This window comes from Puma concolor, chromosome B2 (assembly GCF_028749965.1).
Source record: "Puma concolor isolate L17-30 chromosome B2, mPumCon1.1.hap2, whole genome shotgun sequence".
NCBI lineage: Eukaryota > Metazoa > Chordata > Mammalia > Carnivora > Felidae > Puma > Puma concolor.
The window spans coordinates 132,159,313-132,182,858 of record NC_141671.1 but is presented as its reverse complement, the minus strand read 5'-3'; the positions used below and the strand labels follow the sequence as shown (position 1 = coordinate 132,182,858).

Sequence of the window (23,546 nt, the reverse complement as noted above, 5' to 3'; positions counted from 1 at the left end):
GGCTGGACTCATAGCACCACCTGGAAGGCCCTTGCATGCTGGGGCACTAAGGATTTAGATTTTGTCCCCATTGCAACGGGAAGCCATTAGTTAATTGCAAGCATAGGAGCTGCCTGATCAGATGTCTATTTTAGAATGATCACTGGTCACAGAAGCCAAAGGCTGTGAGAATAGAAGAAGGAAGGGTAAATAGCAGCAAACGCTACAGAGGCAGCGGATGCGATGAGAAAACAAATCCATCCTTTGGATTTAGAAACCAACAGTCAATGGTGACCTCTAAATAAGAGCAGTTACAATGCAATGATAAGACAGAAGTCAGTCTTAACTTCTCATCCAAACACAAAATGTCAACCAGGGTCTGACTCCAAACCACCTCTCCAACCTTAACTCTCTAACTACTTTTACACGCACACCTAGCACTAAACAGAACAAAAAAGAAACTATCACAACACAACTTGTCTACCTCCCCACCTCTGCTCAGGGGCGCCCCCTGCCTGCTGTGCCCTTCACGCCCAGCCCCAAGCAAGCTCCTTGTGGTTCTGGCGTGGTGCTACCTCACCCCTGGACTTCCCCGAGTACACACACAGATGCAATCCTGGCCTCCTCTCAACTCCCATGGTACTACCACCTTCTAGCTTATACCACTGATGTTTATACACATCTTGTTTTGGAAATGTTCTCCAAACTCTTCACAGACAAACTCCACTGCCAGTGTAGACGGCACTACAGACTTGCTCTAGGTGTCCAACTCCTTCGTGAAAGGCTTTCACACACTTAATGAGCACCAAAGACATAAGTCACTACAATCTCCTGGCACAATTTACAGTCACACAGAAGGAACAAAGTAGCGGAGCTAACATCCCAAACATTTTAACGGTATTTATTTCTTTTTAATGTGTCTCTTCTGTAATGAAAATATATCGGAAGGAATTGTGAGATTTGAAATCATCTGTTGCATTCAGCGAGCAAAATATCTTCAGCATACCCAAAGTCAGAAATTAGGGACTAAAGTAGATCTAATCAAAGTAAAAAATAATACTGATAACTAGACCACCTTAGAAAATGTTTTTTTCTGCACATCTCAGAGGTTAAGAAAAAGGGGGCAAAAAAATTCCTCCTCCGCACAGGGGTCTGAATGCCAGCCAGCTTGATGGATTGAAAATTTACTACAATGTCCTAAAAGCTACCTTATGGCTACATTTATTTTACAGGAAGCCTCTGGATCCCATCACACTTTTATGTCAACAGCAAATCTAACCTGATGTAATATTTTATTCACTAGGATGTTTTTGTTTAATGTTTTACCTTCAACTTCTTTTTCACTTCTGAAGTCTCTTGCATCTTCTTATACCCTTTTATCTCTGTGGCCTGAATGGCAGTCTTTGATTTCAAAATGCAGCTCAACAGCTCAGCACTTACAGCGTCAAACCTGATTTAAGATTCAGATGTTACTATTGGTCATTCCTATCCTTCTATAGTTTCACTTGGCTCAAGACAGAGCAATCAAAAGACCCCTCAGGCATGTGTTTTAAATATTCCTCAAAAAAAAAAAAAAAAAAGGCAACACAGATACCTAGTAACCATACAAAATAAAACCATACACTTATAATTAAAAGTTTGAAAAGAGAAATAATATTGTAAAGTTAATATTTTTTAAATAATTAATGTTTAAGCTTTGTAAAAAATACTTAGATTTTTACAAACTCCTATAGATGATGAAAACAGATTTGATTAGAAAATAACAGAAAGAAAAAAAAAGATACAGATATTCTTAAAGTTAATGCCTTCTTTCATTTAACGTAATTATTGAGCCCAGTATATGCCAGGCGCTGGACTGGGCTCTTGCTATGAAGGTAAATCAGACGCAATCCCAGCCCTCACAGAGCTTCCAGTCTGGGAGAGGCAATGGAAAGTAGCAGGCAATCACCAGAGAACTTGCCAGATGCTGATTCCAGGAATTCACAGTTATGGCTCCTAATTTAGTCAGGGGACGTGGCGGGGGGAGGGGGGGGGTGGATGCCTTCCTGGAGCACAACAGCAATACTGTGCCTAGCAAACGTTTTCATTGCAAAGGGAGAACAAAGAAAGGGAGGACCACACTGTGCAAACAGCAAGTGATTAGGCGTGACTGGAAAAGTGAGTACTAGGCAGGGAAGGACAAGGGCAGACAACCACACCCACCTGCAGGGTAGATTAAGGAGTCTGGGCTCAACCAAAGGGCAAGGGAGAGCCCGTGAAGGGTTGAAAGCACAGGATTGACATGGCTGGATTTACCTTCTAGTGTCCACTGAGGAGAAAGAATAAAGGGTGGCAAGACCAGAGAAAAACAGGCTGCGGTAGCACCCTGAGCCAGAACTGAGATGTGATGGTGGGAAAGAAAAAGAGTGGACAAAGTTGAAGAGGCCTGTGGGAACCACAGCAAGGAAAAATGAGAGGAGAAACAGTCACTGTCAGCCATGTACCTGGCCCTTTTCAAAGTGTTCTGTGTGTCTTATTAAGTGATCCTCACCACAACCCTGAGACACCTATACTATTATTATCCCTTTTAATGATGAAGAAATTGAGCCCGGGGAGGTTTTAAACAACTGCCCCAGGGCCACAAAGCTACAGCTGGTAGAGCTCTGGTTCAAACCAGATAGTCTGTCCTCCTCACCAGCACTCTACCCACAGAGCTTCTCAAAAGAACTTCTGGGTATTTTTAGGTACTTTAGGGTAAGCACGGGTTGTCTGTTTCTTCTTGGGAAACAGCTTAAAGTGTTTCTGGCGAGTTGTGAATATTTGGTTTTTCATCAAGATCAATTTTCCCTGTAACTTGTAAAGGGATTTTGTGACACTGTAGATAAATAACCAATGGTTGAGGTGTCCCTCAAACAGTAGTACTTTCATTCCGTCATCTTAACAGCAGGCTTCTATTTAATCTTTCAGAGAAGAGGAACATCATCCCCAAATCACACATATAAAAGGACCTTGGGGACTTAGACCATTTCTGCCCTTAATATAAACAAGGGTGATGTGAACGCCACAAGGTAGCAATGGTTTCAGGCCATGTCAACAGAGATCTAGATTATAGGAAATGACCACCCCTCCAGACCTTGAGCAGGCTAAACCAGCCAGCCACCAGCAGCACCAAGAAAAAAGAAGAGGAAATAAACTGCCATTTCTGAAGCATGTATTATAAACGATACTAAGCTCCTATCTGCTCAGAGAGCCCATTTTAAGACAAGCAAACAGTGGTTTCTACAGCAGACTGAAGGTGTTAAAGGGTCTGGAAGCCCTGTCACACTAGGAATGGATTGAAGACCCTCTACACCGAAGGCCAGCAGAAATGAGAATATGAAACTCCCTGCAATACTAAGGAGGTTCCATACTGAAGGCTGGTGCCGCTCTATGGCACCCCAGGCAGCAGAACTAGCAAATACAGGGAGACATGGAGGGGGCGGACTTGGGCTGGGCATAAAAATAACCTTTCTAACAATGAGATCTCACTGCCTCCTATCATAATGAACCGGATGTACACAAGCTTCTCTGTGTCCAGGAGTTAACTGAAGGGATTTCCGCACCAATCAAACCACGGACTGGAAGCCTATGGTCTTCACAGCTGGCTGCTCAACTAACAGACATTCCTCTCCCCACACTTTTCTCTGCTGTCCAAGTCCCCCAGAATGCAATGACAGGAGACCAAAATGGCCAGACGGCCTCAACCTCCCATGCACCCATGGCAGGGAAGTGACTGAATCCTGGCCACTGAGACCGCGGGGGACGTTAGCTGATGTCTTCCAGGCAAGGTCTTTCTCCCCGATTTAAAAAAAGAAAAAAAGATAAATAAGGAAAAACTGGCCTTCCTGCATATAAATCGGGTTATACAAGGATGTTATGCCCAGTGCTACAGCAGGATCTTGGGACCAGAGAGGACAAGCCTGATGGTGAAAGCCCTGCTTCTGGACTTCTTGTGAGATAATCAATGACCTCATTGTTTGGGTCACTTTTGGTACAGTATTCTGTTTCCCGCAGCAGAATGCACTCCACACAACACGACCATGTTTAAGATTTTATAGTAATGCACCCTTAGTCTTTTATAACCTTTCTTCCTTCCAAATGCACAAAGCCAGCACTGGAGAGGCACAGTGCCAGATCTACCTGGCAGAAACTAGACACTCAGGAAACAAAAGATCTATGGCACTATTAACATCAGAAGCATCTTCCTCCTATGCTGCCTCGGCTCCAGAAGCAAAGGTTTCACAGCTGCTGCCTGCACCTTGGAGGTACTCTGGCTCCACAGGGAGATGCTGGTAAGAGGCAGAGAAACACAGCCTTATTACCAAAATGAAAATCATCCGGTAAAACTGCAATCCCACTTCATCTACAGAAGCTATACTGGGGAAACCATATCATTTTTATTCTGGCCCAAAATAATTACCCATTTACCCAAGCACTTGGATCCTCCTATAAAAGGGAGAGAATAAAAGGGCTGATTTAAGGATCAGCTGCTATAGGGTATCTGAGGTACATTACCCGGCTGTCACACAGCGCAGCTTAACAGAGTATCTGACATTAGTACATGCTTGCTACATATTAGCTGCGATTAGTCCTTTTCTAAAATTCCTGAGTTTCCTTTGAATCAGTAAGACAAACAAACAAAAAAAATTATGTCAAAGATGGATCCTTAAGGCAAACATAAAGAATTTGTTAATGAATCTGACAAAGGAATTAACAAAAAAAGAAAGAAAATGTGAAAAAAGAATGAGGGGGGAAAGGAAGAAAAAGGGGACGACAAAGGAATGACTTCCCTGAATGAAGTATTGCTGAATGTGAAGAGGAAAGAGTGGCATAAAGAATAAGGAGAGTTATCTAAAGCAAACCTGCCAGAGTTCTCAGAGTGTGGTGAAAGAAAGAATAAATGAAGAATCATGGACAGTCAGATCCTCCCTAGGTAGATGATGGAAAGGAAGAAGGAAGGGTTCTGTCACACGGTTTTCCAGACTAAACACAGGATAAATAAAATCACCAGAGACCATTTAGACGCTTAGCCAGTGGGAAGGAGAACATTGGAAGGCTGGGGGGCAGTGAGTGGTTTAGCAGTTGAATTTCCATCACAATAATTACATCTAAATTTGCATATGATTAGTAATTAGTACAAATACATTATGTGCGGTACTGTGTTTAGAAAATGTCTCTATCTGTTCTCACTTTTTCTTAGCTTCCAAATCCACAGGAATCTGTCTCTTCTTTGGGGGAGGAGGAGGAGGCAGTTCTTGCTTAGACCTTTTTGTAGTTACTTGTTCTCTTACGCGAACAGTCTCCAAAAGATCCTTCTGAGGAATCTGGGACATCCCCAGCTTTGCTACAGCCTGAGTCACCTGAAGTATAAATCAGCCAAATGTTTTAACGTTTTGTCACAGCTTTATTGAGATATAATTCACATTCCATAACATTCTCCTTTGAAAATACACAGTTTGAGTGGTTATCAGTATATTCAGTGTTATGCAGCCATCCCCACTCTGTACTTGCAAAAGAGGTTTATTGGCCCCAAAAGAAACCCCGTACCTATTAATAAATAGTCCATCACTCCCCATCCTCCTCTCCCCGAGGCCCTAGCGACTACTAATCTACTTATTATTTCTCTGGATTTGCCTATTTTTGATAGTTCATATAGATAGAATTACAGTGCATTTAATCTTGTGACTGGCTTCTCGTAGTTAGCACAATGTTTTCAAGATTCATTCATACTGTCAGTATTTCATGCAATGGACAGACCACATTTGTTTATCCATCTACCTACTGATGGAACATTTGGGCTGTTTCACTTTTGTACTGTTATAAATAATACCACTATGAACATCCAAGTACAAACCACAGTTGCATTTTCAATCAATTCACTAATATATTTTTTTAAATTAATAAGATTATTTAAAATTTAAAGATGATTTAATGGATTCGTGTCTAAGTGTTATCAGTTATTAAGAGAAATTACGGTATTAGTAAGTTTTTCAACGATCTATTAAAATTGACTTCAGAAAAGGAAAGATTTTTTACATGTCAATTTCTCAATTTTTCAGGAAGCCAGGTATAAGGAACCTACTTTTAGTTTGCAGCTTACCTATTATTACTTTATTTCATAAAAACTAAAACTAACCTGAACATTTAACTTCTATTTCATCATACAACATATAATCCAAAGCAAAAGGTACCTGGTTGGAGGAATCTTCTAGTCTCTGAACCAAAGAATCCCATCTCTGAGTTAGTTCCTCTGAGTCACTGTTGATCTTCTTAGATGCCTTGGGATTATCAAGTAATTGACTCACATCCTGACCAATCTCACTCAGCTGATCCAAGGCCTGACGTTTCATTTCCATGTCTTCTTTCAAAATCTAATATTTCAAATATTTTATTAGATGACTCCCTCTTAAAAGGACTCTATAGTCCTGCTCCACAAGCAGGAAATGTAAACATATATTTTATAGCAAAATTTACTTGCTACACAGTTCACTAACGCTAAAACATAAGATTCCTAGTTCTAGATGATTATATGGCAGCATTCTAGTGTTGGTTAATGACTCATAATCTGTACTCACTAAATTGTATGAACAATTGATAGAAACAATAAAATATCACAGGCTTACAAGACAGATGCTGACATTGACACCACTTACAGCCAGTCGTCGAATGCTGACACTTAGTTCCTTTTGGTCTTTGAAGTTGCTCGTCTGGACTTTATTTAAAGCCTCTTCTTTTTCAGTTAGCCAAGCTTTCAACAAGCACTACATGTAATAACAAAAGTTAGAAATATATTTGGAGAATCATTTGGTCATTCAATTCAATCAAGTTCCCAAATCTCTAACGTTTATGCTGGTAGGGGCTTCACTCTTACTTAGGGTAGGAAGGACTTCAAACACCCAAGCTCAAGGTGTGAATGGCCTAATATCTTTCTTTAAGATATTATCCTTCTCAGATTTGCAACAGATCAAGCTGACATTAGCCCCACACATGGGTAATTAAACTAATTCTCAGGGACATATGTGGAACTAAAAGGCTAAATCCAACTATGCAAATCTCCAAAAGAATCACAGTATAACTCTCCAGAAGCAGGAAGACTCCTGGAATTGTCCTTTCCCAGCCCTTCATTTTAGGAAGGAAAGAGAGATAAGTCATTATGTGTCCAAGATCACTTGGCTAGTTAACAAGGGAATCAAATCAAAGACCCACACCCTAAAACTAATGGTTTTTCCATAGCATCATTCAAGAAAACCATACTAATGTTCCAGGTTCAACAGCAATTGTGATTAAAAGAGAAAGTTTAGCCATAGTCCAAAGCCAACATATAGATATTTAAATCTCATTGGCCAACATGCAGAAGATATTTAGTAATATACATAGATAAACTTGAAAGAGGGGCAGAAAACCACATGGTTGCATTAAGATAATTCTTCGCAAAGTGTAATATCTATTGCAGAAGCTCTTTTCTATATAGTTGAGATGGAAAAGTCTTGGTTCTGTGTCAGCAGTGGGATCAATTCATTCTCTAACTGCTTTATTTATCAGTTTATGTAACAACTATTCCCTGCCTCTATATTCCACCAAAAAAAAAAAAGATGAAGATTAAGAAATTAAGTGGCAAATACAGATCCTGTCTTCAATATAGAAAAGATAAAATATGCACATAAACTATGACAAAAGAAAGTGCAGACACCACAAAAGTTTATATATATATATATATATGAATGATAGCTTATTTTTTATTTATAATATATAAATATATATAATATATGTATAATATTTATATTATTAAATATAATATTATATAATGTGTCTGCACTATATTTTAATTTGGTAATTAAATACACACACACACACACACACACACACACACACACACAAAATGTCATGGCAATTGCAAAGAAGAAGAGATGGGTTCCAGGTTGGGGAGAGTGGGGGAAGGAGAGGGAGTTAATAGATTACTTCATTTCAAAAATGAAACAACTGGTAAGAAGACATTCCACAGCAGATACCACACCTTAAACAACAAAAGACAGGCTAGAAAATAAATGAAATACACTCACTCTTTCAAAAACATGAAAAAAAAAAAAAACACAAACTATGAGGAATCTACAATCTGCAATGTATTGGGAACAGAACCCTGAAGAAGAACCAGCACTACTCATGTGGCACTGACATCCTAAGAATGGGCTATGAGCTGAGAACTCAGCATCTGAACCTCGGTACACAGAAGGACAGAGGGAAAATCAAAGTTGGAAAGGTAGGTTGGAACCCCTTACAGAATATCCTACATGCCACACTTGAAATTGGCCTATCCTGAGAAGTTTGGAATTCTCAGATCCCATTTCTAACTACCTTAAAGCCTCTGCAACCAAGTGAATGATAGTCCCTTGAAAGATTTTTTAATTCAGATTAAGTTTATTTGGTCTCATTCCATGCAAAAGCAAATCATGTATATATTAAGTACCATCGTTGGCTCCAATTCTACATCTTAACACGATTCCTCCAACCCTAACACTAGCGAAAGCCATTCAAAGGTTAGTTTTAAATCTACAGTAAGACAAGTGGCCAAAATACTAGTCACTCTCTATTTTTAAAATATTTTTAATTGCTAAATTAAATTACTTCCAAATTTTAAATTACTCAGTAGAAGAGTAACACAAAGGTCTTTTCTAATGATCAGTGTCTTCTGTCACTACTGGAGTAAAATATAACTATTCTATGTGACTCCTTTTCCTGAATACGAGGGTCCAAGTAAATGTAAATATTTATAAAGTGAAATGTAAATATTTCAGAAGTCAGAATAAGATCCATCATAGAATTTTTAATAAGAAAATTCTGGCCAAAGATTGGGGGCAGGAGGTAGTGATTAACAATTTACACGGGGACAAATTTTGCAACCTACTTTTTAAGATGTTTTCTCGGCCACCATATTTAGTAAACCACAAAACATCATACACTTGTTTTTATTCCTTGAAAAGAATATAGTTGCTTTTTGTGGATGGAAATGAAATGCATTTAAAAGAATCTAAACGGACACTGAGATGTGGGAATAAACTATCTGCTTATTTTCGAAAACCACAAATGTTTGACATTTTGGGAGAAAAGTTTTGCTTATTTGTATTCTGTTTGGATTGTTGTTCTTCTGGAAGGATGGAAGGTGGGCCAAGGGCCACCACTCTGACTGAAAACTTAAAGAGGCAGCTTTGTGCCAAAATTTCATTGGCTGCTGGAATCCGTATTGGAAAAAAAATAGTATTAACCCAGTATTAAATGAATGGTATCGCTAAATAATCTTTTCTTGTTAATTTCAGTAGTTATTCTGGTTGAAATCAAGAAAAATTGTTGTGATTTAAAATTCACAAAGTAGGGGCGCCTGGGTGGCGCAGTCGGTTGAGCGTCCGGCTTCAGCCAGGTCACAATCTCGCGGTCCGTGAGTTCGAGCCCCGCGTCGGGCTCTGGGCTGATGGCTCGGAGCCTGGAGCCTGTTTCCGATTCTGTGTCTCCCTCTCTCTCTGCCCCTCCCCTGTTCATGCTCTGTCTCTCTCTGTCCCAAAAATAAATAAAAACGTTGGGAAAAAAAAAAAAAATTTAAAATTCACAAAGCAGTGAGTGGATTCATTTATTCATTATTTACTGAGCTAAAAATGCTAGGCCTTGTGTTGATACAAGTTCAAACACAATACCCAACAGAAATATAAAGAAAAATCATAATCGTGAATGTAGAATGTCTAAATACTAACATTCTAAATAATGAACACATCAAATTAAGTGTTACTACAATAAAGTCATAAGATTTCTATGAATAAGCTACATGATCAGTTATAAAATACATAGAAATCTGTTTTTTAAAATAATAAAAATTATTTGTGTATTTGCCTTTCAAAGTAAAGTAAACAAGACAAGTTTATTGTAATGCCATAATTAAAGATAGGTTACTTTTCGCCATCTGTCTTGCCCATTATGGATAACAGTTTCATACCTGTTCTTCCAATAATTCCTGCCACAATATATTGATTTCTTGTAACCTATTCCAACGTTCCTCAGTCCAACGGCACACTGCCGTCCAGCGTTCACCAAGTTTCTAGTAAAGGAAGAAACCATCCTTTGTCAACAGAATCTTAAAAGACAGTTATAATGATCCTTAAAGAAATTCATGCCATCCATTGCTCTTTACTACTGGGTAGCAATTTATGAAAAATATTTTTATAAAAGTTGCTTTAAAATAATACAGACAAATCCTGTAAGTTTGTAGAGGAGAAAAACTAATTTCCATAGAGTTTAACAATTTCACCTTACATAGCTAGAAAGTGGTACAACTAGAACTCTATCTTTTAAATGTTTATTTACTGGGGCACCTGGGTGGCTCAGTCGGTTAAGCATCCAACTTCCACTCAGGTCATGATCGCACGGCTCTTGAGTCCAAGTCCCGCGTCAGGCTCTGTGCTGCCAGCTCAGAGCCTGGAGCCTGCTTCGGATTCTGTGTCTCCCTCTCTCTCTGCCCCTTCCCTGCTCACGCTCTGTCTCTCTCTCTCTCAAAAATAAATAAACATGAAAAAATTATTAAAAGATAAAAAATAAAAAAATAAATATTTATTTATTTATTTTCGAGAGACAGTGCACACGCACGCGCGAGAGAGAGGGAGACAGAGAATCCAAATCAGGCTCCAGGTTCTGAGCTGTCAGCGCAGAGTCCAACACCAGGCTCAAACCCAGGAACCCTGAGATCATGACCTGAGCCGAAGTCAGACGCTTGGATGACTGAGCCACCCAGGTGCCCCTAGAACTCTATCTTTTCAACTTATTTTTTTAAAATTTTTTTTAAAGTTTCTTTATTTCTGAGAGAGAGAGAGAGAGCATGAGCAGGGAAGGAGCAGAAGGAGGGAGACACAGAATCCAAAGCAGGCTCCAGGCTCTGAGCTGTCAGCACAAAGCCTGACGCAGGACTCACACTCCCAAACTGCGAGATCATGACCTGAGCCAAAGTCGGACGCTTAACCAACTGAGCAACCCAAGTGCCCCTATCTTTTAAACTTTTGACTCCAAAATCCTGCTCTTTCCATATCACTGTGGTTTTTATTCAAGAATTTGACATTTTTACACATATCTTCAAAGTAGAGCATACATATCTACTTTTTGTGCTTCAAATTTTTCAGGCTATAATTATCTTTTCAAAAAATTCATTGCATCAACCACCTTTTATGTGCTAAGAAAATTTTCATATGTAATGCCAAAATTATGAAAAAAAATTTTTAACCTTATAAGACCTGTTTTGAGCTCCTAGAAAATAAAAAAAAATGCTTAATTGATTTGTTCTGTTTATATTACACAAAAATCAGGAACATAATCTTATATGAGTATTAATAGGGCTAAATAAGTAAATTTGTTTAAAAATCAATATTCATGAGGACTTTCCCAACAAATCATTTTACCACCATTTTATAATGATCGACAAATGTTACATTTAATTTCTACATTACTTACATATGCAAAGAATTATTTAATTCATATTATACTATTTCAATATTTAATACCACAGTAAGCTTTGTAGGATGCAAAGGGTAGAGAAGTTAGAGCCAAAGACAGGTCTCCAATCTTGGCATGAAAATTCAATGCCTACTTAAATCTCAGTGGCATCACATGACCTTTCTGAATTTCAGTTTCCTCACTGTGAAACAGGCAAAACATGAATGCCTATCTCTCAGGTTACTACAATAACTAAGTAGTACTACACCAGCAGTTCTCAGAACCACTGGCCAACTTTAACTGTTATAAAAGAAAAAGAATTTCATATGATAAGATTATAGTCTGAGAGTGACTGAAAACCATTTGGCGACATCATACTGGGTAATCCAAACATTGTTCAAATAAAATACCAATAACCCTCTTAATAAAGACTTGTAAAGATACACTATAACCTCTGCGCTAAAGCAACAATTTTGTTAGGGGTTCCCAAAATTCTTGTTGAAATTCATGCACTGATGTACCAAAGAAGCAGGAATATTAAATTCTACATGGCTGAAATTCTCAAATTTCAGTATGCACGTAAGTGCAGATCCACAGGCCCCACCCCCAGGGATTTAGGTCTCCATGGAGACCCGGAAACTACATTTCAACAAAGTCCTCAAGCAATTCTGAACAAGAAATCTATAGAGCACTTGTTGAGATTGGTTCCCAAGCTTGTTTCCATTTTTCAGGAGAAGCTGGGGACCACAAGCAGCTCTGCCCATCTACCCCAAGGGCTGAAGGGAAGGAAAGATGCTGAGTACTCTTGTAAACCCACAAGTTGTAGGACCCCAACTCAGAAGTACAACTTCAAAGTTAGTCTACTCCCTTTTTTAAAGCTCTTTAATGTTTATTTTTATTTTGAGAGAGAGAGCACAGTAGGGAAAGGGCAGAGAGAGAGGGAGGGAGAGAATCCCAAGCAGGCTCTGCCCCACCGGCATAGAGCCCCACTCGGGGCTCGATCCCATGAGCCACAAGATCATGACCTGAACTGGTATCAAGAATTGGATGCTTAACCAGCTGAGCCACCCAGGCACCCCAAAGGTGAGTCTACTCTTCTAAATGAGAAGTGATACAGGACCTGAAGAACAGGGGTGCCATATAAGGGTTTCAGACAACAGGGTCCTTATGAGTATCCCGTCTCCAGGGTCCATACCTGTAACTGATCTTCGAGAACAGCCGTAGCGCTCTCACCACTGTTTTCATCAACAATCACGACCATGTGCGTCAGTGAATTTACCTTCACCTGTTCAGCCTCAAGATCATTTTGCAAACGCTAGAGAAAAGAATTAAGATACACCATCATTTCTAATCTTTTCACATTTACCTATTTAAAATCCACTCAGCTGTCAATAGTAATTAAGGACACTTAATGAGACAGCATGCTTAAATTTTCAATCATTACCCTAAGTGTTCTACTAATGAAACAAGTCCCTTATACATCTTCACATTTCATTATGAACCAAAGCAGATTGAAAATGCAGTGTCATAACAGACTGCAAATGGGATATCATCACTTTTAGTCCATGTTCTGGCAAAAAAAAAAAAAAAAGGTAGAATAGATGACTTGAATGAATATACTAGAAATTAAGAACGTAGAATTTGTAAGACCAAAAAAAAAAAACCAACAAAAAACAAACCTTACATATACAGAGTCAGAGATCATTTTAGTGCAACATAACGTAAGCTGAGAGATAAGTAGGATGCTATTTGACAGTCAGAAGCTATTCAGATGAGCTACCCAAGAAAGCAATTCAGAATATACTGACGCCTTCCATTCTCCTCTTCCATGGGAAGAGTATGCGAGGTCATAAGATGCTTATATATAGGTAATTTATTTAAACACTACCAATAGTGTTGTCAAATGCCTCTTAAATTGTGTTTAATGTATCCCTAAAGTTTTATCTATCAGTTGTCTAGATATTCCACTGAAAACTAAAAGTTTTCAAACAATTTGCGGAGAAGCTATTTTGCTTCTAAAGTTGTCTTCTAACTGTGTGACCAAATTAAATTAACCACCAAATTATGATTCCTCATCTAGTGCCTGATATTCTCCTATACCATAGAAGAAACACAGCTTTCATTAAAGGACCAGGTACAGATAAATCTGAGGGTTTGCTTCTTTACCCACACACTGCATTAATGCCAATACACTAGGGTCTTTAACCACCTACACATCCAAAACAAAAATTCTTGAGAGCCTTGGGAACACTAAGTACTTTCATACTGAAACGATACATCCTTCCACAAAATTGTACCTGCACTTTCATCCCTCGCTTGGAAAAGCCCCCACGAGCTCCACCCTATCCATACGGAATAATCGAGAACACTGAAGAAGTGTCCCATCCCTGCACTAATGATAGAAGCCATCAGCCCCTAGCATGCTAAGTGCTGCCTTTTCATATTTGATACGGTCTAAAAGAAATAGGAGCCAGATTTACTTTATGATCTTCTAGCAGCTTTTGTAGGGATTTTAAATCATCATCCAGGGGGCAGGTTTCCATCTTCTGAATGCGTTCCTCCGTGAGTGTCAACCAGGCGGAGAGCTGCTGCAGCTGTTTCTTCTGCAATTCCATCAGCACATCGTGCAGCCTGTCCGGGGACAAACACACGTCATCCCCACTCCTTTTTCCCTTTGCAAAGGCAAACACATGCTCCAGGCACCAAAGAAATGGGGCAAGGGAATGCAGTCTTGTCTAACCATTTAAAGTAGCAGTTAGTCTTTCAATATAGAAACAAGAAAAAAAAAAACTTTTACTTTCTTCCTAAATGGAGTCCATTAAGTATGGTCAAAGAATGCAAATAACAGCACCCTCTATTCATATCAGAATCATTGTTTCTTCAATCAGGAATTCCTGCTTATTAAATAGGTGGAAATTGCGATGGAATGCCACTTGCTCCCTAATACACAATACATGAAATAAAATGAACCATGGGAAAAACACTGCCTTAAAAACTGTTACAAGATGGAATTGTCGATAAACACTACATAGTCCAGTCTTCGTCTCCAGTTAAAAGTTAGCCGATTTTAATACTGCAAAGAGATAACTATCCACACGAAATGTCTTCTCCTTTTTTGCTAATTTCTGTATTCCAACTTCTGCCTTCTCATTTGGTGAACGTATCAAAGAGGAAACAAAGATCGCACACAATTCCAGCAACATTACAAAAGGAAAAGTGCAAATTTTACAAGGCAAGTTCTGAAATTATCTTCTCTTCACAGACACTCAGGCTTTTACTAAGCTAAACCACGCAATGCAGTCAATGGAATAGAGTGTTAATATCTCGCTTCACTCACCGGGACTGTCTGTCCATACTATCCACCCTAAGTGCCTCCCATCTAGCATTCAGCAAGCCCATTTGTTCCTGAATCTCATATTCCTCTTCATCTGACAGAGTTCCTTGTGTTATCAGCTGGTTTCCTGCCTGCAGGACATTCCCCACACTGCTCTGGTGTGCTGTCAGCTCCATCATAAAATCCTAGAAAGGTACATCATTATGATTTGTGAGCTGCTCATTGAAGAAAAAAAATCTTAATAAGTTGTTAATGCCTAATATTAACGCTTCAGGAAAAGAAGTCTCCATGTAGAGTATAAATAAAGTAGACTTTGATCCGATTGTTTAAGCTCTGAAGGTGGAAAATACGCAGCTGGCCTCAGTAGAAAGGGGAACAGATCAAAGAGGACAATGTTACATCTGATAATACCAGCTATTTTTAAATAACTGTTGATTATGCTACTGATTGTGAACATGGAATTATGAGAAAACAGAATAAATAAAACACAATGCTCACCCAAGAGGAACCGCTCAAGGAATATTACCATTTCTATTATTGTCAAATCAAAATAGCAAATAAAAACCTGCCAATTAATATACCCACCCAAAAACCTACTAATCAAAAAGAAATCTCCATGTAATCAAATCATTACCCTACAATACAACATATATCCTCAAAATAATAGGAAATTTTCATTATATGAAAATTACACAGGAATGGATACGACATTTGCTTCATCATCCAATCAATAAAAATAATCACTTTCTAGGGAACACTCAAAACCTAAAGATCTGGTGCATTGATTAGCCATATGCTGTTTTAACTATTACAATAAAACTATAGCTTCAGAAACAAGCAGTCCTACACACTAACTGTTGTCAGTGGCTCCACAGAACACACAAGTCATGATAAGAGTACGATCTGAAATCTATTTCCAAGGCACAGATAATCACCCAGGCCAATTTTATAACAGAGCCTTATTTAACTACCACAAGTCCTGAACTATATCATGACCATTCTGTGGAGCAGAATTCAGTAGGCAACAAACATCAGGGTAGAGCCCCTGAGTAAGGCACAGGCACCACCATGGTGGACGTATTCTGCTCCTCAGCTACGGATTATTTACTTCATGGGTAGCAAACTGGCGTTTGACTTCTTCCACATCGTCGGAAATATCATCCTGCTCCTGGAAAGTATCCTCAGCAGAAAGCAACCAGGTCAGCACTTCCTCCAGGGCTATCTGATAGCTGTCCAGACCCATATCCACCTCGGTGACAGTGCTGGGGGTTTCAGCTCGGGGACTCTCGTGCTCTTCCTCCGGCGCTGAGCTCTAGAAAAACAAACCCAAGAAATACCCACAAGCATCATGAAGGTGTTCAACAAAGACACACTGTTATGGAGAACCTTAAGGGAGGAGCCACCATGACTCAGGCATTCATCCAATTTTCAGGAGCTGGGCAAGCAAAGCCATGAATCAGGCAGGAAGCATTTATTAAGCATGCTAGGAAGACAAGGGGTACAAAAGTGCAATACACTCATGGATTCTATATTCACGGAGATTCAAATATAGTTGGAGAGAGAGAAATAACCCACATGAATCACTTCTGAACAAAAATAAAATGGCTATTAGCAGAGTTATAAATGCCATGGATACAACAAGGGATGCTATTTGAGTTCAACAAGGGCTAAAATAGGAAAATTTTACAGAGAATTTGGAACATTTGGGGCCTTCAAGGATGGATATAATTTAAAGAAAAATAGAAATTGGAACTCTGCTTTGACCCTCAGTTTTACTGAATTGCATTTAGCATTACATTTTAGACAATGAAATACAGCCACACATGTAGGCTGTTGTACCAATGGTATTTTTTGAGGCAGTTGCCCTCAAGTTTACTTGCTGGCCTTTTTTTAAGGACCCGTGGAATAAATTCATCTTAAGTTCTTCCTAAGCAATGGAGTATTTTCTCATACACTTTAGAATCTTAGAACCAAATCAACTATCTCACTCATTGTTCCCGTTCAGAGCAAACTTCATTAAAATTTGTGTACAGCCTTCCTCCACTTTATTACCTCTCATCCACAATTTATACACATTTCAAACACAAAAATATAGAGAGAACAATATATGAAATGCTCACATATTTAGCACCTACAGTTTCTCAACAATCCTGTTCACTCCAATTTGGTTTTGGTCCCCACTACTCACCTGAAAAGGCTTTTGTCAATGTCACCAATTACCTTCCCATTGACAAATCCACTTTTCTAGCATCATCTTTAGACTGACCATGTAATTAACCAACAAACTAGAACACTTTTGATAATAATGGTGGTAGGATGACACAAATAAACCAGAACTATTCCAAGCAAACCCAGAGATCTAGTCACCCAAAGTTTCTTAAGCTCTCAGTAACATCTGACATGGCTGACCACCCCCCACTATTTTCAGATTCTCCTCTCCCTGCTTCGGTAACACCACATTGGCATCCTTCCTGGTTAAATAATATTTGTCAACCTCTAAGTAACAAATCTCAAAATTAAGTCTTGGGCCCCTTTTTCTTTTCTGTCTACTTCGCCTCAGTGGTCTCATCCATTCCCATTGGAATGGCACTTAATTCCTCCAGCGAAAAATCTAGGGAGCCCACGCTTCTCTCTGACTTTTGCCTCCCACATTTAATGTGTAAGCAATCCCTACCTTCAAAATCTATCTCAAATCCATCAAGACCCTTCCATCTCCACAAAAACTGATGTCATTCTTCAGAGCTACAACTGCCCGCTAACCACTGCCTCCCACACTCCCACCTCTACAATCCACTTCGCACACAGCAGCAGGACTATCTTTGGAAAACATAATCACATCATAAGACTTTGCTGCTTAAAATCTTTCACAGCTTTCCCAACGCTCTTAGGAAACATTATAAAATTCCTAACAGTTTACAAAAATATTGTGGCAGCAAGAAACAGTGGGGGGGTGGGGTGCATGTGGGTGTGTGGGTGTAGGGTTTCAATAGGTTAATCAGGGAAGACTTCTCTGAAAAAGTCCCATCGAAACAGAAAAGACGGGGAGCTTGCCATGCAAATAGTAGGTAGATGGATGAGCATTTCATAGACGGGAACCCACATGCACAAAATCTTTGGGAAGGAAAGGGAAATGTCCACCAGGACCACAGGGCGGTGGCCTGAGATGAATTACAGAGGTAGTCTGGGTCTTGTAAACTATAAGAGAAGATGAGGCTTTTGATCAGCATGAAGGCTGCAACGGAAAAAAAACACACACCAAAAACATTCTGGTGGAAGAATCAAACGGACCCCGTAAACCATTTGCAGGAGTTAAAAAGATGAATCAGGGAGCACACAGATGAAACACTGGATAATTAAGACACAGATGGTGCCAACAACAGAGAAGGGAAAATGAGGTAAGTTCTGGACCTAAAATCCTGAAACTGTGGAGACAAAATAACCCTGGAGATCAAGTGACTACCAAACTTCTATACTCCAATGCGGACACCTGAGAACAAGGACAGTTAGTGACCAGCCAACAGTCACTTAGATAGGCACTAGTATTCATGAGGGGTGAGGTGGAAGGCATTATTTAACTGCAAATGTTCAGAAGGTATTAAGTGAAACATGAGAGGAGACTTTCAACTGAAAGTTTGATTTATAGAGAAATGCGAATATTTTTTGCTGACCACCTAATGGCTCTACAGCATATGTTTTGTAGGAAGAGCCAGAAAGGAAGACTGGCTCTCAGTGTTCACTGGAAAGTAGCGGGTGGCAAACTCCATCAAAGGGTAGATGATTAAAACTTGAGCATATTTTATTTCTTCAATTAACTTATTTCAGCCTCTAAGGCACTAATGAAAGCATGCAAATGAAGAGGTTAGTGTTAATACACTGGCTCTTAATCAAAAAGCAAACGGCTTCCGCAATTCTTATCATGTAATCCTGAGCACTAAAGAGAAATGATTATTTTATCCACACATCATGAAAGGCAAATGAAACTTTCTTGCTTTTTAAGAAAGTATGGCCTTAACTAAGCAAAGTAAAATATCCCATCTTTGTAACAAGAGGGACTCCGATCCCATCAAGAAGTGATTTTAAAACCAAAAGGCAACCTCAGAAGATTATCTGAGCCACTCAGCAGGGTGCATCATTAATGAAGGATAATAGCTATGCTACTAGAGACAAATGCTTCTCAGCATTTTTTTCAGTCAATTATAAAACATTAGGGCTTTTCCTCAATATCATTTGATTTTCAAAACTAATAAAGAGTCCTGGGTTCAGAATTGGACACATCTCTTGACCTCTTTCCCTCAATAAGTTATTTTCTTTTTTTGTAAATCATGATGTATTCCAAATTGGAGAAAATAAAAGGATTGGTACCTACTACCCAAAGAAAATCTGAAATAATAAGTAAGCTCTCCGAGCTTTAGAGAATAAAAAAAAAAAGTGTTATGCTGATCGCAAGAACAATGTCATTATATGAGAATTAACTAACTTTTTTGGGGGGGGGGGCGGGGGCGGGTAGAAAGAGGGAGTGAGTGGGAGAGGGGCAGAAGGACAGAGAGTGACAGAGAATCCCAAGCAGGCTCCAGGCTCAGTGTGGATGCAGGGCTCAATCCCACGACCCTGGTATCATGACCTGAGCCAAAATCAAGAGTCAGGCACTCAACCGACTGAGCCACCCAGGTGGCCCCATTTTTAAAAAAGGAACTTGTTGAATGAGTGAATGGCAATGCCAAGACAAATTTATAAATTATAATGATGATAGGTGCTGCTTACTGAGTGCCTCTTAATATTACTGTAGGCACTCTGAATTACCTTTATGAAGTAGGGTGGTTTTATCCAGATTTTGCAGATAAAACTGTGGTTGAAAAGGTAAGTAAGAAACCCAAAACAAACAGTAACAGAGATGAACTTTGAGCTTCAAATCCCATGCTTTCTCTCTAAAATGTATTTCTTATCATTCTGAAATCCACGTGTATCCCTTGGTTTATGGGCTGCTAACATTTTGGACCAAATGACTTTTTAAGGTTTCATCCAACTCTTAAAATTCTCATTTTATGAATTAAAAGAACTGGTTAGACTAAAGCAGAGTAAGAAAACACAGATTGATTTAAGGCAGGATAATGCAGAAAGAAAAATTCATAACTTTATATCTCTCCCCAAAAATACATCTATACCCTGATGAATAAAACCATTTTAAGCCCTTCAATGAAAAACTCACCTAGTAGCCTATTGTCAACTACTCTTCCTAAATGAAAGAGGAACTAAAGCTTATGTTTTGATAGCCCTTGTGAAAATATAATGATAAAAATCTTTTCTTCAGTGGCCAAAAAAAAAAAAAAAATTAGTACTTAGAGCAAAACTAGGCTAATAGGAGAAAAGCCAACTTCAGCACACGACAACAAAGATAAAATGAATACATGATGGGAAAATGTAGGTTCTTAAGCATATCATGCAGCTGTATGCTCCCAGCCCTAGACTCTACCTCCAGCCTTATTGTGTGAAATGATGTGTGTTCCTTCTCAGTAAAATCAGTTGAGCTACAGCTCTCCATTGCATACATATGACATATGAAAGCATGCTAATTGAAAAACTGAACTTCTTGTGCCTATGTAAGCTGAGAAGCCAAGATGTTCTCCATCAAGAAAAAAAATCCCCTGAAAGTATTTTTATCTAGTATGTAAGAGAAAACAAATATGGCAAGTCAAACTTTTTATTAAAAATTGACCTGTACCCGTATACTAATTTCTCCTTCTTCGCATTCTTTCTTATATTTCCTTGGGAGTGTCTCTACTTCACGGATGGCATCTATTGTGACTTGCTGAGGAAGCACCTCAAACAAAGATGTTAAATACATAATTATGGATTTCTTGTCAGGAAGCTGAACAGCAACATCTAAAAGGGGAAGAAAATAAGAACCAGCTTAAATTAGATGTCCAAAATATGTGAATCGCTCAATATTAGATATAAAATAACCACCCTTGGTACCCATAAACAATACTAGTACATAATGCTTGCAATACCATAGCTCAGTAAATTTCTATGTCATATAATAATATATGAAACAAAGGCAAAGACGATTATTTATTTTGCTCAATATCCCACTTCTTAAAAGTCTCCCCTAAAAGCTTCCCAAAAATGTTCAAAGATAAACTACAATTTAAGATGACACAGAATTTATTGGGGTGCCTAGGTGGCTCAGTTGGTTAAGTGACCAACTTCAGCTCAGGTCATGATCTCACAGTTCGTGAGTTCAAGCCCCTGTTGGGCTCTCTGTGCTGACAGCTCAGGGCCTGGAGCCTGCTTCGGATTCTGTGTCTCCCTCTCTCTCTGTCCCTCCCCTGCGCATGATCTGACTCTCTCTCTCAAAAATAAAAATACTCTTAAAAATAAATAAAAACAAAAAGATGACACGGACTTTATTTATAATATGAAAATAAGTCTAGAACTTTACAATATTTGTAACTAAAGTTTTCACATTATATGCAAGAAGATCATATAAAAATGTATCATTAAATAAGTCAAATACTAAATTGTTTCCCTAATAATTATATTTTCCTAAATCTTTAAATCTTATGCTGCTAGTATCAAGTAACTAATCTCCAATGATATAATTACATTTCCTCCCAACTCATCCTACAAATTAAGTATAACAGTACTAATAACTTGTCTGCAGTGAAATGGCTTGCACCCTATTTCAAAAGAAAAAATACACCACAATTCTCATTATTCTTTCCAAAAAGAAAAAAATTTTAAAAAGGCAAAATCAAGGTTGAAATTAAACAGTGAACAATACCTTCAGGATCTAACAGCTTTTCAATTCCCAAATAAGTTTGAGCCTTGCTGAAGGCATGTTCAAGTCTCTCAATTGGGGACATTTTGACAACTCTATCCCAGTTGAAGAGATCAGGTCTGAAATTACCATGCAAATAAAACTGAGTAAAGATGAAATATATGGACATTGCTGTAACCTAATATATAGTCATTGTTATAATCTAATACACTTCAGGTTTAGATTATTTCACTGTGAGTTTAAATTAAGAAATTTATGTTTTAGGGCATCTGGGTGGCTCAGTCGGTTAAGCATCTGACTTTAGCTCAGTTCATAATCTCGCAGTTCATGAGTTTGAGCCCCACATCCCCACTGTAAATGTGGAGCCTGCTTGGGATTCTTTCTCTCTGCCTCTCGCCCCTCCCCTACTTGCACATGTGTGTGCATTCTCTCTCTCTCTTAAAATAAATAAACATTAAAATAAAAATAAATTTATCTTTTATATCTCAAAGACTTGTCATATTACTTTTTAAAGTAATTTACAATACAAAACAATAGGTAAAAGAGTCTAAATTTTTTGTATCAGTCAAATATGCTGAATAAAACTTATGAAGTAACCACTGAAAGATTAGAAATGGTATATGATATTTCCCAAATAGTAAAAGAAAAAAGGTAAGAGTAACTTATCAATACAAGACAGCAAAGAAAAAATATACAAAAAAGGTAAAAGAAATGAAAAGCTTAAAACAAGAGGTAAAAATGAACCTAAACACATCAATTATTACAATAAATGTTAATGGACTAAATTGTCCAATTCAAAGACCAAGATTAGCAGAATAGAAAATCCAGCTCTGATCAGCTCACGGGATACTCCTACAACTAGGCCCTGAGAGAACTTTTCACCATCCATCTTCCTCCATACTATCATTGTCTAATATTTCCTTTCTATCTTGATTTTCTTTTAATCCCACAAATTGGACATTGTTATTGCTCTGTCTTACCCAAAAGTTGATCATTTTCTTTGTACTCTATCTTTTCTTACATCTTAGACCCACTTAATTTCTGGGACTTGCCTCCCCTACTCTCAGATCCAGTTCCTTCTCTGACTTCATCTCCTATTTCTCCTCCTACTCATGCCCCTGCACCCACTGACTTCCTGCATGCCAGGTACCTCCTCCCCTCTTGCCCAATATGTTTTTCTTCAGTGCATTTACCATTTCTATATGCTATACAACTTACATTTTCATTTAATTGTCTTCCCCCCCTCTATTTGAACAGAAATTCCAAGAGGACTGAGATTTTTGCCTGTCTTGTTCTCTGCTACACATGCTGTATATAGTACATAAAAGGCACTCCATATATACTTGCTGAATCAATTAAATAATAGTTGGGTAAAAGTTTTGGCTAAAATTCTAGTTACTTGATAACATTTCTAAACCAACTAGGAACAGAGTCCAACCCTCTTAAACTAATAAAGGAGAAGTGTAGGGTCTATAGACACTTGGGTGTAGGAGTTTGTTAACTAGATAAAAAGTATATTTAAAAAAAAGTTACAGTAAATATTAGTCTTGCGGTAAAACATTGAAACCACACCCTTCACTATGTAGAAAAAAACATTCTGTTCTCTATCACCAATTCAAATCAATATTGTATTGAAGGACAAGGCATAAATGAGGAGGTAAGAGAAAATAAGAGAAGAAACTATTATGATTCAGGGACAGTCTAAAAAAATATATATACCAGGGCACCTGGGTGGCTCAGTCAGTTAAGCGGCTGACTTTGGCTCAGGTCATGATCTCAAGGTTTATGAGTTCAAGTCCCACATTGGGCTCTGTGCTGACAGCTCAGAGCCTGGAGCCTGCTTCAGACTGTGTATCTCCCTCTCTCTCTGCTTCTCCCCCACTCATGCTCTGTCTCTCAAAAAATGATTAAACATTAAAAAAAACTTTTTAAAAAACTGAAGAAACATTTTTGTAAGACTTGTAAACATTTTGG

At 38.5% G+C, this 23,546-nt stretch overlaps 1 protein-coding gene across 1 annotated transcript in view; it reads right to left on the bottom strand.

Annotated features, from left to right (window-relative positions):
• UTRN (utrophin) overlaps positions 1–23,546 on the bottom strand; it is a 469,064-nt gene that overhangs the window by 370,258 nt on the left and 75,260 nt on the right. Inside the window, 11 exon segments of the mRNA XM_086708068.1 lie at positions 1,306–1,429; positions 5,188–5,357; positions 6,189–6,368; positions 6,651–6,758; positions 9,977–10,078; positions 12,656–12,775; positions 13,941–14,091; positions 14,798–14,979; positions 15,903–16,106; positions 20,514–20,674; positions 21,576–21,691. Of these exon segments, the coding sequence (XP_086564194.1) occupies positions 1,306–1,429; positions 5,188–5,357; positions 6,189–6,368; positions 6,651–6,758; positions 9,977–10,078; positions 12,656–12,775; positions 13,941–14,091; positions 14,798–14,979; positions 15,903–16,106; positions 20,514–20,674; positions 21,576–21,691 (1,618 nt within the window).